The sequence below is a fragment of the Gorilla gorilla genome, chromosome 4, assembly GCF_029281585.2.
Source record: "Gorilla gorilla gorilla isolate KB3781 chromosome 4, NHGRI_mGorGor1-v2.1_pri, whole genome shotgun sequence".
NCBI classification, from domain to species: Eukaryota; Metazoa; Chordata; class Mammalia; order Primates; family Hominidae; genus Gorilla; species Gorilla gorilla.
This window is the reverse complement of record NC_073228.2, coordinates 41,601,229-41,624,110: the sequence shown is the minus strand read 5'-3', so window position 1 is coordinate 41,624,110 and position 22,882 is coordinate 41,601,229. Positions and strand designations below refer to the sequence as shown.

General features: G+C 52.4%; 2 protein-coding genes across 3 annotated transcripts in view; one reads left to right on the top strand and one right to left on the bottom strand.

Annotated features, from left to right (window-relative positions):
* The window catches only part of ACSF2 (acyl-CoA synthetase family member 2), a 49,037-nt gene that overhangs the window by 21,186 nt on the left and 4,969 nt on the right, over positions 1-22,882 (top strand). The window contains exons 2-10 of the mRNA XM_019027291.4: positions 13,712-13,907; positions 14,279-14,407; positions 14,670-14,723; positions 15,215-15,333; positions 15,451-15,616; positions 16,187-16,282; positions 16,426-16,583; positions 16,849-16,940; positions 17,249-17,325. Coding sequence (XP_018882836.2) covers positions 13,712-13,907; positions 14,279-14,407; positions 14,670-14,723; positions 15,215-15,333; positions 15,451-15,616; positions 16,187-16,282; positions 16,426-16,583; positions 16,849-16,940; positions 17,249-17,325 — 1,087 coding nt within the window. The remainder of the gene's footprint in view (positions 1-13,711; positions 13,908-14,278; positions 14,408-14,669; positions 14,724-15,214; positions 15,334-15,450; positions 15,617-16,186; positions 16,283-16,425; positions 16,584-16,848; positions 16,941-17,248; positions 17,326-22,882) is intronic.
* Positions 17,522-22,321, bottom strand: CHAD (chondroadherin). 2 transcript variants are annotated; one of them, XM_004041335.5, is made up of 4 exons: positions 21,051-22,321; positions 18,734-18,897; positions 18,321-18,466; positions 17,522-18,078 (listed from the first exon to the last, which is right to left on the bottom strand). In XM_004041335.5, exons 1-3 carry the CDS (start codon positions 22,065-22,067, stop codon positions 18,325-18,327), a joined length of 1,323 nt encoding a protein of 440 aa, XP_004041383.2. In that variant the 5' UTR covers positions 22,068-22,321; the 3' UTR covers positions 17,522-18,078; positions 18,321-18,324. The 2 variants fall into 2 exon arrangements, with proteins under 2 accessions (XP_004041383.2, XP_055243650.1); XM_055387675.2 differs by having other exon boundaries at positions 18,310-18,466; positions 21,051-22,097.

Sequence of the window (22,882 nt, the reverse complement as noted above, 5' to 3'; positions counted from 1 at the left end):
ATCCCAGCACCTTGGGAGGTTAAGACAGGTAGATCACTTGAGCTCAGGAGTTCAAGAACAGCCTGGGCAACATGGCGAAACCCAGTCTCTACCAAAAATACAAAAATTAACCGGATGTGGTGGCGCGCGCTTAGAGTCCCAGCTACTCCGGGGGTGCTGGGACAGGAGGATCTCTTGAGCCCCAGAGGCAGAGGTTGTAGTGAGCCGAGATAGCACCACTGCACTCCAGCCTGGGCCACAGAGTGAGACTCTGTCTCAAAATAATAATAATAATAATGAGATGATCAAAGTATGATTTCACGAGTCACACAGTTTATTGCCATACAAAGAGTTTTTTTTCTTTTTTTGTTCACAGTGCTTAAAGCGGGGAGAATAAGAAAACAAATCTCATAGGGAATACACTCAATAGAGGAGGTCCCTTAGCCACATAGTGAGTGAGTTCCAGTCTGTTAGAATCCAATTATTAAAGTCTAATTGCTCACTTAGGATGAAAGCAAGCCTCTGTGGAAAGTAGTCTGACTGAAGCTTGAGGCGTACCTTTATAGAGAGATTCTCAGCTAGATGGCTTGACCATGCTAGAGGGTATACCGGAGTTGGTGAAGCTTTGGAAATTAGCTCAAAGGCTGATAGGGTGTGGCCTTAGCTCAGCCTGAGCTTTCACTCTTCAGAGAAGCGCTGAGTGTAGCCCTGCCACAGCCCAAGGTCTCAAAGTGTCTGTCAAACTCTTGGGTTTGTATGTACAGTCTGGCGTTGCTTAACAACGGGAACACATTGTGAGAAATACATCAGACAATTTTGTCATTGTGCAAACATCATCAAGTGCACTTACACAAATCTAGATGGTAGAGCCTATTACACACCTAAGCTATGTGGTAGAGCCTGTGCTCCCAGGCTGCAAAGCTGTACAGCATGTTACTGTCCTAAAGACTGTAGGCAATTGTAACACAAGGGTAAGTATTCGTGTATCTGAACATATCTAAACGTAGAAAAGGTATAGTCAAAATACAATATTACAGTATAATCTTATGGGACCACTGTCGTATACGCCATCCATCATAAGCCAAAATGTCATTTTGCAGTGCATGACTGTATTTTAGAGTCCAGTAGCTGAGGTCAGTAGTTCACAAATGGGGTCTGATAAGGTGTGATTGTGTCACATTCTCAAGGGGAGGGGAGTACACTCCATGTTCTTGTCACAGCAAAACATGTCACTCCCATAGCAAATGTCAACATAAATAACAAACAGAAAAAAAGTCTTCAAGTATAACGAGTTTAATTGGGAATGAGCATTGCAATGAGGAATATGTATGCCACAGTAAACTATGGGCATATTCACAGGGGTAAAGAAGACAAGGATTTTTAAAGGTAAAATGAGGGTTACATATGTTGTCTTGAAACAATTATCCTTGGCTACAAGGATCAAAAACAAGGGTGGCATCAGTCCAGGGCTGGACAGGCAGTTGCTGGGCAAATGTCCTCACAGAAGCATTTTGTGTGTGTGTGTAAGATTGAGGTGGCCTTTGTGCAAGGTTGTGGTTTTGGCAAAGTCTCTTGTGATATCTTTTGTTATCAGGCAGTCGTGCACCAGAACCCTCCCTGCATGTTCTTACCTGGCTCCATTTTGTCAGGGTTTGACACAAGTGACTCCATTTTGATTCTAACAACTTTTTCACAAACTATGTATGTATTTGGAATTATTTCAAAGTTGTATAACATATACAATATGTAGTCTTTTTTTTTTTTTTTTTTTTGGAGATGGAGTCTCACTCTGTCACCCAGGCTGGAGTGCAGTGGTGCAATCTGGGCCCGCTGCAACTTCTGCCTCCTGGGTTCAAGCAATTCTCCTGCTTCAGCCTCCCGAGTAGCCGGGACTACAGGCGCCCATCACAATGCCCAGCTAATTTTTGTGTTTTTGGTAGAGACAGGGTTTCATCATGTTGCCCAGGGTGCTCTCGAACTCCTGAGCTCAGGCAATCTGCCTCCTTCGGCCTCCCAAAGTGCTAGGATTACAGGCATGAGCCACCACGCCCGGCCCAATATATAGTCTTTTGTTACTGGCTTCTTTCACTTATAAATGTTTTCAAGGTTCCACCATGTTGTAACATGTATCAGTACTTCATTTCCTTTTTTTTTTTTCTTTGAGACTGAGTGTCGCTTTGTCACCCAGGCTGGAGTGCAGTGGCGCGATCTCGGCTCACTGCAAGCTCCGCCTCCAGGGTTCTTGCTATTCTCCTGCCTCAGCCTCCCAAGTAACTGGGACTACAGGCGCCTGCCACCACGCCCGGCTAATTTTTTTTGTATTTTTTTTTTTTAGTAGAAACGGGATTTCACCGTGTTAGCCAGGATGGTTTCCATCTCCTGACCTCATGATCCACCCGTCTCGGCCTCCCAAAGTGCTCGGATTACAGGCGTGAGCCACCACTCCTGGCTTACTTCATTTCCTTTTTAAAAATTGCTTTATTGTAGTAAAATACACATAACATACAATTTACCATCTTAACTATTGAAGTTTGCAGTTTAGTGGTATTAAGTACAGTACACTCACACTTTTGTGCAAGCATCAGCACCACCCACCTCCAGAACTTTTTCATCTTTCCCAACTGAAATTCTGTACCCATTAAACGATAAGTTCCCATTGCCCCCTCCTCAGCCCCCTCTACTGCTAGACAGCTTTTACCTTCAGTTTCTTCTTTCACTTAATAAACGAGAGGGTCCATTGCTGACTAATGGGATTGCTTCTCTAAGTGGAGGCCTTTTCTAAGTGGAGGCCTTCTTGCATATATGCGATTGAGTTTATCCTAAAAACGGGTAACAGAAAATGTGGTTGTAGAAAGACAAGAGGTGGAGACACAAACTGGCCAAGGGTTTTCATACTGGGTGTCCTATCCACAGGCCACAGCAGCCCCGCCGCAGATCTGCCCGATTCTTTGGCATCAAGAAGTTGATCCAGCTCACGCCTGTAATCCCAGCACATTGGGAGGCCGAGGCAGGTGGATCACTTGAGGTCAAGAGTTTGAGACCAGCCTGGCCAACATGGTGAAACCCCATCTCTACCAAAAAATACAAAAATTAGCCAGGTGTGGTGGCACACACTTGTAATCCCAGCTACTCAGGAGGCTGAGGTGGGAGAGTCGCTTGAACCCAGGAGGCAGAGGCTGCAGTGAGCCAAGATCATGCCACTGCACTCTAGCCTGGGAGATAGAGTGATACTTTGTCTCAAAAAAAAAAAAAAAAAGTGATCCTGCGAGCCATTTCCATTTTGTGGATTTGCTGGCAGGTTTCAGAACTCTCCTGCTGTCACTGTCAGCATAGCTTCTCATAGTACTACCGACGCTTAATGTCCTTAATGAGTTCATCCACAGTGAGGACTCTCTTTAGGGTCCTGTATGTGCCTTCCACATTCCCTTCCTGTGCCATCATACTGCTGGCAATGAACTTCAGGTTTTAAATCCATGAGCTTGGATCTAAGTCTCCACTCTGCCAAACCTGATGTTCCATACCCAGATGACCTCTGTAATCCAAATAATAGATTCCATTGTATGGATGGATATGCCACATTTTGTTTATCCGTTCATCTGTTGCTGGACATTTGGTTTGTTTCCGCCTTTTGGGTATTGTGAATAGTGCTGCTGTAAACATTCATGTACGGGTTTTTGTTTGTTTTGTTTGAGACAGAGTTTCACTCTGTCACCCAGGCCTGTGTGTGGTGGTGTAATGGTAGCTCGCTGTAGCCTCGACCTCTCAGGCTCAAGTGATCCTTCAGAGTAGCTAGGCCTCCAGAGTAGCTGGGACTACAGGTGTGCACCACCATGCCCAGCTAATTTTTAAATTTTTTTTGTAGAGATGGAATCTCACTGTGTTGCCCAGGCTAGTCTCAAACTCCTGGGCTCAAGCGATCCTCCCACCTTGGCTCAGAGAGTACTGGGCTTACAGGCATGAGCCACTGTGCCTGGCCCAAGTTTTTGTTTGAACACATGTTTTCAGTTCTTTTGGGCATATATTATAACTAGGAGTGGAATTGCTGGGTTATATGCTAATTCTATATTTAACTTTTTGAAGAGCCACCACACTGTTTTCCAAGCAGCTGAATCATTTTACATTCCCACTAGCAATATATAAGGATTACAGTGTCCTCACATGCTTGCCGACACTTGTTATTTTGTTTTTTTATTTTTTATTTTATTTTTTTTTTGAGACAGAGTTTTGCTCTTGTCACCCAGGCTGGAGTGCAATGGCACAATGTTGGCTCATTGCAAACTCCACCTTTCAGGTTCAAGCGATTCTCCTGCCTCAGCCTCCCAAGTAGCTGGGATTACAGGCACCCATGACCACACCCGGCTAATTTTTGTATTTTTAGTAGAGACAAGGTTTCATCATATTGGCCAGGCTGACCTCGAACTCCTGACCTCTGGTGATCTGTTCGCCTTGGCCTCCCAAAGTGCTGGGATTATAGGCGTGAGTCACCGCGCCCGGCCCTTGATTTTATTTTATTTTTTTGCCTTCCAAGTGAGCATGATGTGGTACCTCATTGTGGTTTTAATTTGCGTTTCATCTGCTTGTTAGCCATTCATAGATTACCTTCAGCAAGATGTCTACTATTTTTTAATTGAGTCATTATGTGCATTATTTTTAATTCGTTCATTTGGTCATTCATCTGAGCACCTCTTATGTTCGTGGCACTCAGACACTTGGGATAAAGCAGTGAACACATTAGTTGCCAACACTGAAAAGTCAAGAGAATTTTTAAAAAATAAAATTTCTTGCTCCTGACTTCTCTACTCAGATCTGGGCCTGAGTTCTCAGGAGCCAGCCCTCTGCTGGCACCTTTAAGGCGGGGCTGTGCTTTGTTTCTTCAAGGCTCCTATCTGGCCTCAGTCCCACCTGGGCCCTGAGAGCCTTGGGTTTTACAACACCCATGCTAAGTATCTGATGCCTTTCCAAGTAGTTACTTTAGTTCTGAGTTGAGAACAACTGGCACTGCTGTTTTTCCTCTAACTCCTTAAGTTTCCCATGTCGCATTGAAAAAAAAATTCCTAAAACCAAATCCCTTTAAGAATAGAAGTTGGGGCACCGTGGCTCATACCTGTAGTCCCAGCTACTTGGGAGGCTAAGATGGGAAGATCTCTTAAGCCTGAGAGCTTGAGGCTTCAGTGAGCAGTAGTTGTGCCACTGCACTACAGCCTGGGTGACATAGTGAGTCTCAAAACAAAACGAAAAAATAGAAAAAGAAGTGTTGGGTCGAGGGGTGGGCTGGGGGAGGGAGAGCATCAGGGTAAATAGCTAATGCATGCAGGGCTTAATACCTAGGTGACAGGTTGATAGGTGCAGCAAACCACCATGGCAAACGTTTACCTGTGTAACAAACCTGCACGTTCTACACGTGTATCCCAGGACTTAAAATAAAGTTAAAAAAAGAAAGAAAGAAAGAAAAAGAAGTGGCCACCCTTTATGCCCCAGGCATTTGTGGTGTGGGCAAGGAAGGAGAATTGGTTTGTTTATGCTTCCTCTTTCGAAATGATGGGTGGTTCCTATGTTTATGAGCACATTGCATTGATATGAGTTTGTAGAACTCTTTTAATTCCTTGGAAGAGCCACCTGTTTCCTACTCAACCCTGCCCTACCCTGGTCCCAGTTTCTTGGGATCAGTTAGTAGAGATTGTGGAATAATAAAATTGAGGTTATATTATCTCTGATGATCAGATAGGAGATAAATTCCAAACCAGAAGGAACAGGAATCACCTATGCCCTCTCCTTTCTCCCAGATCTGAGGGTGGGGCGTGGGCAGGCATGGCTGTAACATTGAGGCAGTTGCACCGGGTCCTCTGCTCCTGGCTCGGGTGTTCATCAGCCACGTGATCCACTTGATCTCTTTGTACTTCAGCTTCTTTACCTGTGGAATGGGAGTTCAGGATACTCACCTGCATTTTTTTAAACATTTTTTTAAAATTTGGGACAGAGTTGCACTCTGTGGGCCAGGCTGGAGTGCAGTGACGCAATCTCGGCTCACTGCAACCTCTACCTCTTGGGTTCAAGCTTCTCCTGCCTTGGCTTCCTGAGTAGCTGGGATTACAGGCACACACCACCACACCCAGCTAATTTTTTGTATTTTTAGTAGAGACGGGGTTGCACCATGTTGGCCAGGCTGGTCTCAAACTCCTGACCTCAGGTGATCCACCCACCTCGGCCTCCCAAAATGTTGGGGTTACAGGCATGAGCCACCGCGCTCGGCATCACCTGCATTTTTCTAGGATTATATTAGTGTGTCTCAAAGAAACCCAAACTGAGAGTGACTGAAAGAAGATGGGGGCAAGGGAATGATTGTGTGTCTTGACTATTATCAATATCAATATCCTGGCTATAATATTGTACTATAGTTTTGCAAGATGTTAACATTGGGAAAATTTGAATATTGATGCTGAAGAGTGCATGAGATATTTCTGTATTGTTTCTTTTTTGTAGTTTTTTGTGGTTGTTGTTTTGGGTTTGTGTGTGTGTGTGTTTGTTGTTGTTGTTGTTGTTGTTGTTGTTGTTGTTGAGACAGGCTCTTGCTCTGTTGCCCAGGCTGGAGTGCAGTGGGTGTAATCAACCTTGAACTACTAGGCTCAAGAGATCTTCCTGCCTCAGCGTCCCAAGTAGCTAGGAGTACAGGTGCATGCTACTATGCCCAGCTAATTAAAAAAAAAAAAAAATTGCCAGCCTGGGCAACATGGCAAAACCCCATCTCTACAAAACATACAAAAAAATAGCCAGCCATGGGGTCATACACTTGTAGTCCCAGCTACACAGGAGGCTGAGGTGGGAGAATCACATGAGCCCGGGAGGTCCAGGCTGCAGTCAGTGAGCCATGACTACACCACTGCACTCAAGCCTGAGCGACAGAGTAAGACTGCCTCAAATTTTTTTTTTTTTTTTTTTTTTAGAGACAGGGTCTTGCTCTGTCACCCAGGCTGGTCTCAAACTCCTGGGCTTGAGCAATTCCCCTGCCTTGGCCTTCCAAAGTGCTGGGATTACAGGCATGAGCCACCGTACCTGGCCTCAATATTATTTCTTACATCTGCATATCAATCTACAAATATCTCAAAATAAATAATTTAATTTTCAAAAGCAAAAAAAAGAAAAAAGAAAGGAGATGGGAGTTTCTTTATCTGGGAGACAGCCAGTCTGTGACTGGTGTGGTAGCTCCTGCTGTCCAGGCGTCAGGCTCCTCTCTTGTTGCTCTGTGGTGCCCCAAATCACTATGTGGTCCAAAATGCTACCATTCTTTTCCCGTCACAAGCAGCATTCCAGCCTGAGGAAGAAAAAAAAGAGAAGATGTCCCTTCCTCTGAAAGTTTCTTCTCTGAAGTTGCACACACTATCTCTCTTTAAACCCCACTGGCCAGGACCTCACCATCTGGCCAGATCGGCTGCCGGGGAAGCTTGGAAACCTGGTCTTTATTCCTCACAACGTGGCCAGCTAGATGTCTGAGGGTGTGTCATGAGAGAAGAAGGACCTATTGGGGTTTCTGTCACACCACCTGTCAGAGCCGCTGTGAAGACACAGGAGGAAACACATATGCCAATTGAACTGGATTTTTTTTTTTCCCATAAATCAGCCTGCTGATTTCCCAATTAGAATTTCCAGAAGACCACTGTTTGGTCTGAAAACCATGGTGAATAATGGAAAACCAAGTTCCAAACTAAATGGGACTTCTGGTCATTGTGAGAATAGGAGGATGCTTGTTGTGAGGCTGAACACCTGCCGTCCAGGCTGGAGTGCAGTGGCACCATCTTGGCTCACTGCAACCTCCGCCTCCCGGATTCAAGAGATTTTCCTGCCTCAGCCTCCCGGGTAGCTGAGACTACAGGCGTGCACTACCACGCCTGTTTTATTTTTGTATTTTTAGTAGAGATGGGGTTTCACCATGTTGGCCTGGCTGGTCTCAAACTCCTGACCTCAGGTGATCCACCCACCTCGGCCTCCCAAAGTGCTGGGATTACAGGTGTGATGCATCATGGCTGGCCAGTTCCCAGACTTTATAGGTGGGGAAGGTGAGCTTTAGAAAGGAGAAATCCTGTGTCTTAATTTGAATTCTCCTGAGAACAAGGACTTGGGTGCAGGTAGTTTATTTTGGAGAGTGATCCTAGGAAGTGGGGATAGGAAGTAGAGAGAGCAAATAGGGAGTGGGGAAGCTGATGAGGGGATGTTATTAACATCATCACCCTAGGCAACAAGAGCTTCATTCACCTGGACCTCTGAGAAGGTACAGATACCTCCCAAAAAAGGGGAGACTTGGAGCTCCAGCCCCATGGGGTTGACTGCTGTCCCTGGAGGCATGAGCTCCTCTTCCAGGCTGGGCTGGCCTGCAGAACCAGGGACTCCCACATTGAGGAAGTTCCTGAGCAGGTAGCAGACTCCCAAGGAGCCACCCCAGCAGCTGTAGCTAAAACCAAGGGTGGGCGGAGGAGCTGTGACATAAGACACCCATCACCCACCCAGCCAGCAGCACACCTGCAATGAGACCTTGGGTCCTCGAGTCCCTGGCCTGGTGCATTCTCCCCCTGTCCCCCGAGCTTCAGAGCATCAGCAGTGTTCCTCCTTCACTGTGACGCTTGTCCTCACCTCCCAGGTGAGGAGTCTAAGAAAACAGCCTTTCCATCGGCCCCTGTCGTGACAGACCCTCCAGTGGGATGGTAGTGGCTGCCTCACCCATTTACAGGGCAACCCAGTTTTGCTCCTTCTGCCTTGAAATTTGTTCCTCCCAGAAACTGTCCTTCACAAGGCATGAACAATCAATGGAAGATATACGTGGTCTTCCTAGCACTACAGCTGCAGAATGAGCTGTGGAGTGCCCCGTCAGGAGTCCTGAACAGCTTCAAACTTTTCCCCTTTAGAAATGCCTGACACGCCCCAACCCCAGTAATCATCATGCATTTAACTTAGGGGTTGCCTCACCCTTGGGAGATCCAAACCCCCAGGCTGACTTCCCGTCCTTCATGGAGGAGAAGGCTCTTGTCTGCAGTGTACTCCTCAGTTTCTACTCAGGGCCAGTGACCTGGAGCCTTGGCACAGAAACCCTGAAGAGAGAAGCTGAGGTAAATCCACTGCTTTGGCCAAGCAGACAGGTGACCTGCAAGAGATGGGAACAGCCTCATCCTTAACACTGCACCCTCTGATAAAAAGGTACCTGGTGGCCGGGCGCAGTGGCTCACACCTCTAATCCTAGCACTTTGGGAGGCCGAGGCGGGCGGATCACCTGAGGTCAGGAGTTTGAGACCAGCCTGACCAACATGGAGAAACTCTGTCTCTACTAAACATGCAAAATTAGCCGGGCGTGGTGGCACATGCCTGTAATCCCAGGTACTCGGGAGGCTGAGGCAGGAGAATCATTTGAACCCAGGAGGCGGAGGTTGTGGTGAGCCGAGATCACGCCATTGCACTCCAGCCTGACAACGAGAGCGAAACTCTGTCTTAAAAAAATAATGGGCCGGGCGCGGTGGCTCACGCCTGTAATCCCAGCACTTTGGGAGGCCGAGGCGGGCGGATCACGAGGTCAGGAGATCGAGACCATCCTGGCTAACATGGTGAAACCCCGTCTCTACTAAAAATACAAAAAATTAGCCGGGCGTGGTGGCGGGCGCCTGTAGTCCCAGCTACTCGGGAGGCTGAGGCCGGAGAATGGCGTGAACCCGGGAGGCGGAGCTTGCAGTGAGCCGAGATTGCGCCACTGCACTCCAGCCTGGGCGACAGAGCCAGACTCCGTCTCAAAAAAAAAAAAAAAAAAAAAAAAAAAAATAATGATAAAAATAAAATAAAATAAAAAAGGTGCCTGGTGGCCAGGTGCGGTGGCTCACACCTGTAATCCCAGGACTTTGGGATGCCAAGGTGGGAGAATCACTTGAGCCCAGGAGTTCGAGACCAGTTCTGGCAACATAGTAAGACTCCATCTCTACCAAAAAATAAAAATAAAAATTAGCTGGGTGTGGTGGCACACACCTGTAGTTCCAGCTACTTGGGAGGCTGAGATGGGAGGATTGCTTGAGTTTGGGAGGTCGAGGCTTCAGTGAGCCATGGTTGCACCACTGCACTCTAGCCCAGATGACAGAGTGAGATCCTTTCTCAAAGACAGACAAACAAACAATGAAAAAAAAAATGAAAAAAAGACCTCTGGGAAGTCCAGGTGTCACACCCTATTCCTAGGACTGTGTGTCCTCACTGGCCTGCTCCAGGTGACAGTTTCTGAGCTCTTACTCAGACCTAGGTGGGAATGTGAACACAGCAAATTCTGTTCCCATAGGAGAAGGTGTGCTCTGGCTTCCAGACCTTCCAGGCCATCATTGGATATGAGCTAGGCAGTCCCTGGTGGACTCCAGGTAGAAGCTCCCAGGGCCCCCTAGGCTGAGGACCACACCATTGGTGGCCATCTCTGGCCAGGAGGGTGTGGAGGTTTGGAGGGACACGCAGCATCTTCCTTCATCACTAGTGGGATGGGAAGAGGACCAGTTTTCCACTCTAGACCTTGGCAGATCTCAGTAGACCCTGAGGGCCCACAGATTTCATAGACATATGGAATTGAGTGAAATTACAAGGGGGAGAAGCAGGAGGAGCTGAGGTTGGTAGTTGAGATGTGAGGAGTGTGGGGAAAGAAACCCCACTTCTGTCCCATGTACCCCTAGGAGAGAGTAGGTTATCTTCTTTTGGTTCTCTTCTTTACCGAATAGCCTTAATCTGAGAGTTGAAATGATTTGTTTACATACATTTCTCTTCCTACCACACTATGGCTACTTAGAGGGCTGGGAGCAGTGTCTTATCCATCCCTGTATCCCTAGTACCTGGCACAGGGCTGGCACATAGTAGGTGCTCACTAAAGCTTGCTTGAATAGATGAGTCAAAGGCGGTTGGGGTGGCTTAGATGGCCAAGAGAGTGGTTGTCAAAGTGTGATTCATAGAATCCTTTTCACCCAGTCCCACATCAGAATCACATGGGATTCTGTTAAAAATTCAGATTCTCCCAGTCCACTCCCCAGAAGCTCTGCAATGAGTAGGCATTGCAGGGGCCCAGGAATTTGCATTCTTTGTGAGATCCTGAGATGATTCCGAAGCAGCTCTCCATGGACCACATCTTGAAAAACTGTCACTTGGAGGAGGGAGTGACACTGGTTGAGAAGGTTCCTTCTGATGTCCCTGGAGGGACAAGGGAGGGATCAGCCCATAAACACAGATCCTGGTTCCAACATCCATCCATCCCTCTTCACTTCATAAATGATGTGGGTCCTCTTGGGCCCATGGGTGGAGAAAACCCCAACCCCAGAACCTGGAGTTTGGGGGCTCTCCTCATTCTTCCAGGCCCAATGTCCTCTGCTCTGGACCCTTTGGTTTCAGCTGGGTTCAAGTTCCAGTCACCCTCCCGTTCTCACAGCACTCCCTTTCATTTTCCATGCCCCAGCCACAGAGACAAGCTCTCTTCTGCTGGAAAAGCCCTCCTCTCCCTTCTCTGATGATTAATACTTCCTCACCCTTCAGCTGTCAGCTTAGGCATAAATTTCTTAAGGGAGTTTTCCTTGGAGCCCCAGGTGATCCCAGATTCCCTCTTACAGGTGCTCCTAGGACCATGGCCCCTTCCTTATCTCAGCTTTCTAAACATACATTCATCATTACCAAGGTTGACTGCACTCCTCTCTTTCCCACCAGACCCTTATCTCTGCAAGGACAGGGACTGTATTTGGCTTTGTTCATTTTTTACCATTGGGCCCTCTCTGTGGTGGGTGTTTCCTAAATATTTGTTGGAGGAATAAATGTTGGCTAATTACTCTGTAGGGCTGAGGAGGCCATAGTATGGGTGGCCCCAGGGCCCAGGTCTAAGAGAGGCTACCTTAACCCAGCTTTGAGGGGACAGACAATGGGCCTCAGATGGGCTGGGATTCCCCCCACAGTCTGCCTCATGGCTCCCATTTCCTGATTTTCTAGGCTGTTCCCACCCACGAAGAGCTAATATGTCTAATTTCCCCAGAGACAGGGAGCTTCTTAGAAGAAGGACTGTGGCTTGTTCTATCTCTAGTCCTAGCATAGTACTTGGCACATACGGGTGCTCACTGAATGTGTGTCGAAAGCATGGTCGATAAATGCCATGAATGGACGGTAAAATGCCTGTCGACTACAGAGCACTTCACCATTCCCAAAGCACCTTTGCAGGCCTGTTCACACTTGAACGTCATGGCCCTGCTATGGAATAGGCAAGGCAGTCTCTTCATCCCCTTCTAGCCAAAGAGTAAACAGATAACTTGCCAGGTCCCACTGGGTTTTATTGGTTTGTTGTTTGAGACAGGGCCTCTCTCTGTCACCCAGGCTCAAGTGCAGTGGTGCAACCATGACTCACTGCAACCTCTGCCTCCCAGGCTCGAGTGATCCTCCCCCTTCAACCTCCAGAGTAGCTGGGACTACAGGCATGCGCCACCATACCTGGTTAATTGTTTAAAATGTTTCGTAGAGACAGGGTTTCCCTATATTGCCCAGGCTGATCTCGAACTCCTGGGCTCAAGCGATCCTCCTGCTGCAGCCTCCCAAAGTGCTGGCAAGACTTTACAGGTGTGAGCCGCCATGCCTGGCTCAGGTGCCACAGTTAATAAAAGGTGGGGAAAGTTCAGTGGAGCAGTAATGGAAGTGCAGGTTCTCCTCCAGCTTGACGTGCCCTTACTTAGGGGTTGTCTCTTACCTGGCAGGGCTGGGAGGAGATGGGTAGTTCCTGAAAGGCCGATGGAGAAAAGTGGGGAGTAGGTTACTACTCCTGTGACTGGCCAGGCCTCTACCCAGACCTGTTTCCACCTGTGCACTGAGATGGATAGGCAGCCACATGTGAGAGGCGAAGAGTCCCGGCCCCAGACTAGAACCCGAGCCAGGTCCCGAGCTGGCTGCTTCCTCCACTCAACATCCCCAGCTCAGTACTCGCAGGCTCTTGGTGCCCCTTGCTTATCTGACATCTGGCCCCTTTGCCTTAACTGGCTGCTTTCAGCCAGCTTCTTAATTCCCTAGAGACAGAAACTGCCTGCCTTGTGACATCATCTGAGAGTGGGAGCTGGAGCCCAGGTGCCATTTGGCATATAGGGGCTTTCTTCTTCATCTGCAGGTGCCCAGGATCTTTAGCACCTGGCACTGAACACCTGCAGGCCTGTGGAATAACAGGGGCCTCCCAGCTGCCTCTCTTAGGGCCTCCATCTGCCCTCTCCTTTATCCCTTTCCTATTCTGTCTTTGGCTTTCAGGCCCTCAGGAGAAAAACTGGCCCACCAAGGAGTCTAAATTCCTAAGACCTTGGATTCAAGCCCAGGGTCCAGGCACGCTTCCCTGGTTCCTCAGGAAGGACCCCAGTGACCTGTTTATTCTCCAGGAGGCAGGGGCTGGGGGTGAAGTCATGGTCCTGCTTTGTAAGATCTGTCTGTCTGCACAGGCAGGCTCTCACAGGCTTCACTATGGCATCTCACCTTTCCCGGGAAGGTGAAGGAGGGCCCTTTGCTCCAGCTTGGCGTAACCTTGTCCCTGTCCTGCTGCCTTGGGATTAGGCTTGAGGTTGGGAAAAGGGTCTGGGGGATTTTAGGCTTACAAGAAGATCTGGAGGAAACCTAGTTGTCTCTAACACATTGTCAGCAGCCTACCCCCTGGCTTGGCTGGGTGTGCCACGCCCTTGGTTCCAGGGAGGCTGATCTGGGACAGTCAAACCCATAGCTCCTCTCCCTACAGTTCCAGAGAGGTGGATCGCATGGTCTCCATGCCCATCGGAGGCCTCAGCTACGTTCAGGGGTGCACCAAAAAGCATCTTAACAGCAAGACTGTGGGCCAGTGCCTGGAGACCACAGCACAGAGGGTCCCAGAACGAGAGGCCTTGGTCGTCCTCCATGAAGACGTCAGGTTGACCTTTGCCCAACTCAAGGAGGAGGTGGGTCCTGACCTGGAAACCTCAAAGTGGGCAAGTACTAGCTCCCAAGCTGCCCTAGCTGGGCAGAACCAGGAGCGTGGGTACCTGGCTATGGGGCAATGTGCTAGGGCTGCCAGAGAACCCCAAGGGATGGCAGGAGAAGGAGACAGGACTGAGGCACAAGGGGTCCAATGCCTCCTGTTATCAGCAGCTCCTGGGGCACTTGTTAACTATGCAGGCCCCAGGGCAGACCCACTGAGGCTGGGAATCTGCCTGTCCCTTTGTCCCCAGTGACTGTGATGAGAACTCCCGGGCTAAGGGCTGAGGGTGGGAGTCTTGGGCCCCTTCCTGCTTGCCCCCTCTCACCCCTTGTGCCCCATCTTTTACACTAGGTGGACAAAGCTGCTTCTGGCCTCCTGAGCATTGGCCTCTGCAAAGGTGACCGGCTGGGCATGTGGGGACCTAACTCCTATGCATGGGTGCTCATGCAGTTGGCCACCGCCCAGGCGGGCATCATTCTGGTGAGGAGGGGCTTGCTTGGCACAGCTTGGTGTGCGTGGGGGAACATCACTGAAGGGGAGCCCCTCAGGCCCTCAGCCCCAGGATCAAACCAGCGCCTTGTTGGTTTCTAACCAGGTAGTGCTTTCTCCTGAGGCCCACCAAGGAGGCCTCTGGGAGTTAGGGGGGTGTAGAGTGCTGCCTCTATGCCTCCTGGGGGCAGAGGGGCAGCAGGAGGGACAGGGTCTGCCCAGAATACTGATATGCCCTCGCCGCTTCCACCAGGTGTCTGTGAACCCAGCCTACCAGGCTAAGGAACTGGAGTATGTCCTCAAGAAGGTACAGCTCATTCGTGGGGGAGGGGCCCGGCTGGGGCCTGGCACAGGGGGCTGCACAGACTCTGCTTGTCAGAGTCTGACGGTGTGAGCTAGGGCATGCATAGGCGGGTGACATGCAGAGTGTCCTTCCTTAGGCCATGTGTGATTGGAAGGTGGCCCCAACTCCAAGGAGAGCGTGGTTGGTCAGACACAAACCTGGCGTGAGTGTGCAGGGACGGGGGCATGTGTGTGTCAGGGCAGAGGTGTGTGTGTGCGTGTGTGCGTGTGTCCATCCTCATATGTGATGCATATGTGTCTCAGGGTGTGGTGTGTGTGTCTTGGGGCTGGTACATGTGTGCATTTGTCTTGGAGTGTGGTGCCTGTGAGTGTGCTGGAGGTGTGTGTGTCAGAAGCGGGTGCATCTGTATGAGAGCAGCTGATTAGTGAGGACTCCCCCAGAGCTCTAGTCTGGGGCTCCCCGCTGACTGCAGGTGGGGGACTCCCCTTCCACAGGTGGGCTGCAAGGCCCTTGTGTTCCCCAAGCAATTCAAGACCCAGCAATACTACAACATCCTGAAGCAGATCTGTCCAGACGTGGAGAATGCCCAGCCAGGGGCCTTGAAGAGTCAGAGGTGGGTGTGTCCCAGGTTAGTGGGTGGTGCATCATTCAGCATCCCTGATTCCTTCACTTCCTACCCACCCTGCCCCCTCCCTCAGCCCCTGTCTCTCACCATCGTCCCCAACCCCAGGCTCCCAGATCTGACCACAGTCATCTCGGTGGATGCCCCTTTGCCGGGGACCCTGCTCCTGGATGAAGTGGTGGCGGCTGGCAGCACACGGCAGCATCTGGACCAGCTCCAGTACAACCAGCAGTTCCTGTCCTGCCATGACCCCATCAACATCCAGTTCACCTCGGTAGGGCAGAGGTCTCCAGGCCCCAAGCCCAGATGGACACATGCCCCCTGCCCCTGTGACACTTCCGCGGGGATGGGGAGACAGCAGAGGAGAGCATGCATTCTTTACTGAGACTGGCCTTCAGCTGTCCTCTCTGCCCTGGAAAATATCAGCACCTGGTGTCCTTGTCACATTTCCTCCCCTAGCCCCCCACCCTCTCCACTCCAGCCCTCTTGTTCCCGGTGCAGTGGCAGATTCACTGAACCAACACAGGTTGGAACTGCTACAGGCTGCCCCTCATTTAGCTGATGAGGAATCAGAGACCCAGAAGAGAGAATTTGCCCAAGCCAGCTTGTGGGTGGCAGAGTTCTCTGGGCCATGTAAGTGGCATGAGAACGGAGACCTTATCTTCTGCATTGCTGGACCCTGACACCTGGCATCGTGGTAGACCTTTTGCAAATATACTGAACAGATGGATCTGGGGCAACAATCCCCATCTCCTGATTCCCGGTCCCGTGCTCTTCAAGGCAGTGGCCCAGGGTGGGAAGGAGATGAGAAGGAGGCCAAGCCATGCCCTGTTTGCCTTGTCAGGGGACAACAGGCAGCCCCAAGGGGGCCACCCTCTCCCACTACAACATTGTCAACAACTCCAACATTTTAGGAGAGCGCCTGAAACTGCATGAGAAGGTGAGGCGGCACTAGGCCCAGGGCGAGGCTGCAGGAGGGGTGGCTCAGGCAGGGGTGGGGGGCTGGCTGGGCTCCCCTTGCCAGCTAGAGAGGAACTGACTACTGGCTCCAAGACAGACCCAGCCTCCTGTCTCCATCACCAGACACCAGAGCAGTTGCGGATGATCCTGCCCAACCCCCTGTACCATTGCCTGGGTTCCGTGGCAGGCACAATGATGTGTCTGATGTACGGTGCCACCCTTATCCTGGCCTCTCCCATCTTCAATGGCAAGAAGGCACTGGAGGCCATCAGCAGAGAGAGGTGGGCACTGGTGGACAGGCTACTTGTGGGCTGATAAAACCCTCTTGTTCCTCACTCCTGGGCCCTGACACCTTTCCAAGCTGCCTCCTCCCTCCAGCCAGGAGACTGAGGATGGGGACAGTGGAGGACCCCCAGGAGAGGACCAGTTCCTGCCTCAGGAGCTTCTCCTGCCTATTCCCTTTGCTGCAGTTTCATGGCGGGGTGGGTGAGAACAGGGAGTTCTCTTCCACTTCCAAGCCTAATTTCGAGACCTCCTCCTATACAGAGGCTCCTTCCTGTATGGTACCCCCACGATGTTCGTGGACATTCTGAACCAGCCAGACTTCTCCAGTTATGACATCTCGACCATGTGTGGAGGTGGGGTGGGGCCAAGGGCAGCCAGGCTTGGGGAGGGGGCTGCTTCCCCCACAGAAATGGCCTGGGTGAGTTAGCTATGCTCCCAGTCTTTTATATAGGGGGCAAGAAGGACGCTGTAAAAATGTGGGTGGGAGGGAGGGAGATCCCCAGTGTCCCTGGACACCAGCCCAGGGCCAGCTGCCAGGTGTAGGAAAGTCTCGGGGTCAGAGGAGAAAAGGGAATGTTCCTCCCCTGAATGAGCTGTAGGTGAAAGGACTCCACTGGGCCTGGAGAATTGGGGAGCTGTGTCAGCCCTCTCTCTGATTCAGGTGTCATTGCTGGGTCCCCTGCACCTCCAGAGTTGATCCGAGCCATCATCAACAAGATAAATATGAAGGACCTGGTGGTGAGTGGTGACTGCGGCCCGGGCTGTGGGCAAGCCAGGCCTGGGATGACAACAGATTGACAGACATGGGGATGAGTCCAGGCCAGATGTTCAAAGGAGACCCTCTCAGCCAGCCCTCCTTCCAGAAAGCAGATGTGAGAAAAGATAGTCTGACCTCATCAGCACCTGGTGGGTGAAAGAGATAGGTGGCAGGGGAGTAAATATAATACATACATACATTTATATTTATAGAAATCTCAGGAAGAAATTGCAGCATGGGAAGATGGGCAGCAAAGCACCGATGTCCTGCTAGAACGTCCTGGCAGGTGGGGGCTGGCAGAGTTGGGGCATGGGCTTTAAAACCCTTTCTGGAAGCAAGGGGTGGGGCAAGGATCTGATGATTGTTTCCACGTGGCAGGAAAGAGGAACAGAGGAAGGATGATCCTGGGAGGGTGGCCATCCTGATGACCAACCCGTTGTGGTTCTGATTGACTTGCGGGGGGGTCTCAGCAACAGCTTCTCCAAGAGGAGCTGGAGGGTGGGGAAGGCATGAAGGCTGGGGAGAGGCTCAGCCTTCCTTCTCCCCAGGACACTGCTGGGTGGAGCTGGGTTGGTAGTGGAGTGCCCGAGGCCCCCTGCCAGGATGTGTCTAGGTGTAGGCAGCTCTGTGCATCAGCAGAGGCTGTGGGGAGAAGGTATGGGTGGAGGTGGGAAGGTCAGTAGTCTCTCCGGTGGAAGGCAGAGGCCAGTCACCAGGACTGGCTGGGTCAGAACCTGCAGAGGCAAAGATCAATGTCAGTACTCCAACAACACAGATGATGCTTGAAGAAAACGGTGGAAGTCCTGGGCAGGACCTTTTCCTCCCTTCAACAGGGGACCCAGTCCTCCCCTCCTCTCTCTGTAAAAATGGAGGGTCTGCCTGACCCTCCAGGGGCAGGGGGTATCCTGGAAGATACCAGCTCACTTGCTGGAATCGCCAAAGAGGGACATAGGGGACCTGTTTACCTGGCCCCCACCTGTTTAATGGCGGCCAGCTTTCTTGGACCTCTTGGTGGGGAACTTGCAGCTGCGGAAGGCGTCCGTGTCACGGATGTGCTGGCCCTTGAACTTGGCAGGTGAGGCACAGGTGGCATCTGGGCGGGAGGCCTTGGCTTCCAGCCACCTGGAGAGACAGAAACTTGCTGGGGCTGGGGAAGAAGGTGGGAGTGCTGGGGGGAAGGGCAGTGAACTATGGGGCCAGGATTGACTTGGCCACAGGATAGTCTGAAGCTGTCATCTTCATTTTACAAATGGGGAAACTGAGGCTCCCAGGGTCCCATGCTTATTAGGTAGCAGATCTAGGATGCATGTCCAACATGTCTTAGTGCAGGGCTAATGTGCCTCTATCACATAAGGGTGGGCTCTGGGAGTGACATGGGAGTGTTCTTACCGCCGAAGGCCCCGGAGCTGGCAGGTACACTTCCAGGGGTTATTGGTAAGGGCAAGGGTCTCCAGGCTGTCGAAGGGGAAGTTGGAGGGTAGCTGGTTCAGGCGGTTGTTCTCCAGATGGACGTGTTTCAGCGTGGTTACACCCAGGAAGGCACCATCTGAGAACTGGGGAGCAAGGTGGGAGCAAGGTGGTCATGAGTGAATGAGTAAGCACCCGAGTGCCAGAGGGGCAGGATCCTTCCCTGAACCTGAGCCATAGCACTTTGAGGAGTTTCCCAGTTTTCAAAGCAGTATGACCAAGTGATCTCAGATAATCCAATCTACACAACCCCCTTTGAGACAGATGGTGTTATTTTCTTTTTTTTTTTTTTCTTTTTTTTTTTTGAGATGGAGTCTCACTCTGTTGCCCAGGCTGGAGCACAGTGGCACGATCTCGGCTCACTGCAAGCTCCACCTCCCAGGTTCACGCCATTCTCCGGCCTCAGCCTCCTGAGTAGCTGGGACTGCAAGTGCCCGCCACCATGCCCGGCTAATTTTTTTGTATTTTTTTAGTAGAGACGCAGTTTCACCGTGTTAGCCAGGATGGTCTCGATCTCCTGACCTCGTGATCTACCCGCCTCAGCCTCCCAAAGTGCTGGGATTACAGGCGTGAGCCACCACGCCCAGCCATGTGGTGTTATTTTCAATATGCAAATGGGGAAACGGAAAAAGCGCAGTCCTTTGCCCTGGGTCACAGCAGTGGGTAAACAGTAGCCACAGGACCACACCCAGCTCCTCTTCCCCTGGCACCACAATCCCTGCACAAACACTGGGACTGTGGGGCTGCCAGAGTTTGGCCCCAGCAACCCAAACTGGTACATGGTGAACTTGGTCTGTGCTTGGTGGAGTGGGCAGTGGGCCCAGGCTCCCCACAGTCCCAGGGTCCCAGGACTTCCCTCAGCTCTGTCCTCACTGCTCCCCCACTGCCAGCCAGACGCTATTTGTGAAGCCACCTTGGTGGAGCCTTTGGCCAGGCTGGACGGCTCCAGAGGAAATGTTCTATTGGTGCCCACACCTTTGCCCAGGCGCCACAATTCCTGTCTGGCCTCCCCTGCCCCAAACCAGCCCGTGATTCGCTGCTCTGCTGCCCACTGAAAGACCACTCTGGCACTGGTGGGCCACAGGGGACTCCAACTTCAGCTGGGGAGAGGCAGGGCTGAAGAAGGGCAGGCTTGAGCAGGCTCCTTCCACCCAGACAAAGGTTGGCTGCTGCCCAAGGGAGATTCTGCCCACATCTCCACACCCGCACCCTTTCCTGTGGCCCACATTGAGGTATGAAGGTCTCCAGTAACCAGATTCTCCTCTACCTTGTTGGTCCCCACCCAAACCTCCTGGCTGAAGCCCCTGTACCAGGGTGATTTTTCCAGTCCCAGAGAAGGGATTCTGCTCTGATCCAAGGTAGCCCCACCTGGCCAGACACTGGGCACCCCAGGGGAGAAAGGAATGAGTGAGGATGCAGACAGGAGACGGGTCTAGTGACGGGGGAGGGCAAAGGGCAGTTAGCAGTCTGGAGACGGTGAGTCACGCCAGTCTTCTCTGTGGAGAGACACCTGGGGTCTTGTACCAAGGATTGACAATAGTGGTCTTGCGTTTGCCCCTTCACGGAGCCCATGGGCACGATGCTTGCATCCTGGGGGAGCTCTTGGTCCCATGCCTACTGAGCTGCGATGGACTTGAGAATGCAGTGAATTGTGTCTGTGTGGATTGGGCAGGGCCATCCACTGGGGCCTCTATGGGGCATGGAGAATGTCTTCCTCAGGCATTTGCTTCCCCTCACTCCCCAGTCCCCCACTCCCCCTTAGCACACATGCACAGCCCCCACCAGGAACAGGGTCTCTTTGTGGGCCTGATCTGCCCAGCTCCTCTGGAAGGCTCCTCAATAAACAAACCTTCCTTTATGGGGTGGTAGGTTTACTGGAGACGGGAAAAACAGCAGAGGAGGGGTGGAAGGCCCAACAGGAAGAGGTGGCTGCTGCTCACAGTTGGGGGTTTGGAAGCACTGGAGATGGCCCTAGGGGGCCATTTGTGGGGCCAGGGCAGTCCCACTCCTTTTATATGTAAGAATCCTAGGAGGGCAGTGGCCGAGACTGGCAGCAGACAGGGATTAGGTTAGGGATGTGACAAGGTGAGGAAGGGAGGTGGCAGAGCTGCTCACCTTGGAGATAGCCAGAGGGACAGGGAACCTGGGGATGGGGGATGGTGCCAGCTGTGGCCCTGGCTCCTGGGGCCTCCAGGAAGGGAAGAAGGAACCAGGGCAGAGCCCACAGCCAGGAGCTCACCTTCTCCAGGTTGGTGTTGTCCAGCCAGAGGGTCTCCAGGTATCTGCCAAAGGACTGGAAGGCATTGTCCGGGATGCTTTTCAGGGGGTTGTGGGACAGCTTCAGCTCCTCCACCACCCGTAGCTTGCTCAGGGCAGCTGAGGGGTAGCTGGACAGCTGGTTCCTGTCCACGTGGAATTTGGCGAGGTTCTCCACGTCGTCCAGGGCCCCGGGCTGCAGGGAGCTCAACGCGTTTTCCGACAGGTAGAGCCAGCGCAGGTCCTTGGCTCCCTGGAAGGCGCCTGCGCGCAGCTCACGGATCTTGTTGTTGTTGAGCTGCAAGATGAAGAGGTTGACCAGCGGGGAGAGCAATCCCCGGGGCAGCTCAGTGACCTTGTTGTGGTCCAGGTAGAGGTAGGTCAGCTCAGTCAGGTCGTCGAAGGCACCTGCGCGCAGCACGCGGATGTCGTTATGGGACAGGTACAAGTAGATAAGCTGCTTGAGGCCACGGAAGGCACCGGCGGCCACCTCGCGGATCTGGCAGTGCTGCAGGTGCAATGACACGAGGTTCGGCATGGCCCGAAACGAATTGGCAGCCAGCACCGGGAAGTTGTTGCGCTGTAGGTTGAGCAGCTTGGTCTTCTCTGACACCTTGGGGATCTTCTGCAGCCCCACCTTGTCGCAGATGACGTGCTGCAGGTCGCCGTGGCAGTGGCAGTTCTGGGGGCAGGCGGCCAGCGCCGGCAGCAGACCAGCCAGGAGGCCGAGGCTGAGCAAGAGCATTGGGCGGACCATGGCTGGGACGCCTGGGGCCGGGGCTGGGGGCAGCAGCGGCGGCGGGGCGCGGGCAGCGGCAAGTCCTAGGCGCTCGGGTCTGCCGCCCTCTTTATACGGTGGCCCTGACCGCAGCCGGCAGCCGAGCCAGCTCCTACGTGGAGCATCGAGGCCACTGGGCTTAACTCGCTCGCGCCCAGAGATGCGCCCCCGCCCTCCACGGGGAAGGGGGCGGGGCCCTTCCCCCAGCCGGCTACCGTGCATGAGGGGGTGGGACCGTGGCCCCCGAGCCCCCCGAGCCCTGAGCCCCGGCTCTAGCCCCCTGCTCTCCTATGGTGCTCCTCTGCCTACCGCCTTTCCCGGGGCTTTTCTGGGAAGGGGGAATAGTTATGTCTGGAGCCCCGAGTTTACATCGGAGAGAGGGAGGCGTTCCCTGAACTTATTTGTTTGCTCAGGTTTGAGCCTCCACGCCGCGCCATCCACACACGCTCGGCCGGGTGCCCTGGATGCGAGGCGGGAGGAAGCGGGGCCGGACAGCCGGATGCGTCTCCCTGCAGTGGGCCAGCTGCCTGCGCTTTAAAGGGGCGCTTGTGCGGCGCCTGCCGAGCGTGAGAGCCGCCCCGGCGTCGGTCTCCCACTTCGGACTCGACGCGCCGAAGCTGGCCCTGGGTAGACCCGAGCTCCTTACCCACCCTCGGGCGCGCCCACACCCCTCTCTTCCAACCCCGCTTGCGTTTCTGTCGCCGGCGCCCTCATCCCCTTTTTCCACCGCTGAAGGCTAAGCAGAGAAGTGGGAAGTGGGGGAGAGTGGCCCACAGGAATGGCAAACACACCTGGAAACCACAGGCCACAAGCACAGTCGCACCATCCCCCCTCCTTCATCGCCCCGAAATATCTCCATCCCTCATCCCCAACCCTAGTGGTCAGGACCCGCCCCTGAGGGGTCTCAGGGTGGCGGCTGAGTGGCGCCGAGGTGTACTTGGCAGAGGCCACATTCGGGCGGTGGCCCCAGGACTGTGAGGAGGGGTGCGGGAGGGGGTGGGGCAGGTCGAGGGACCAGCCCTGGACGGCTCTGGCTG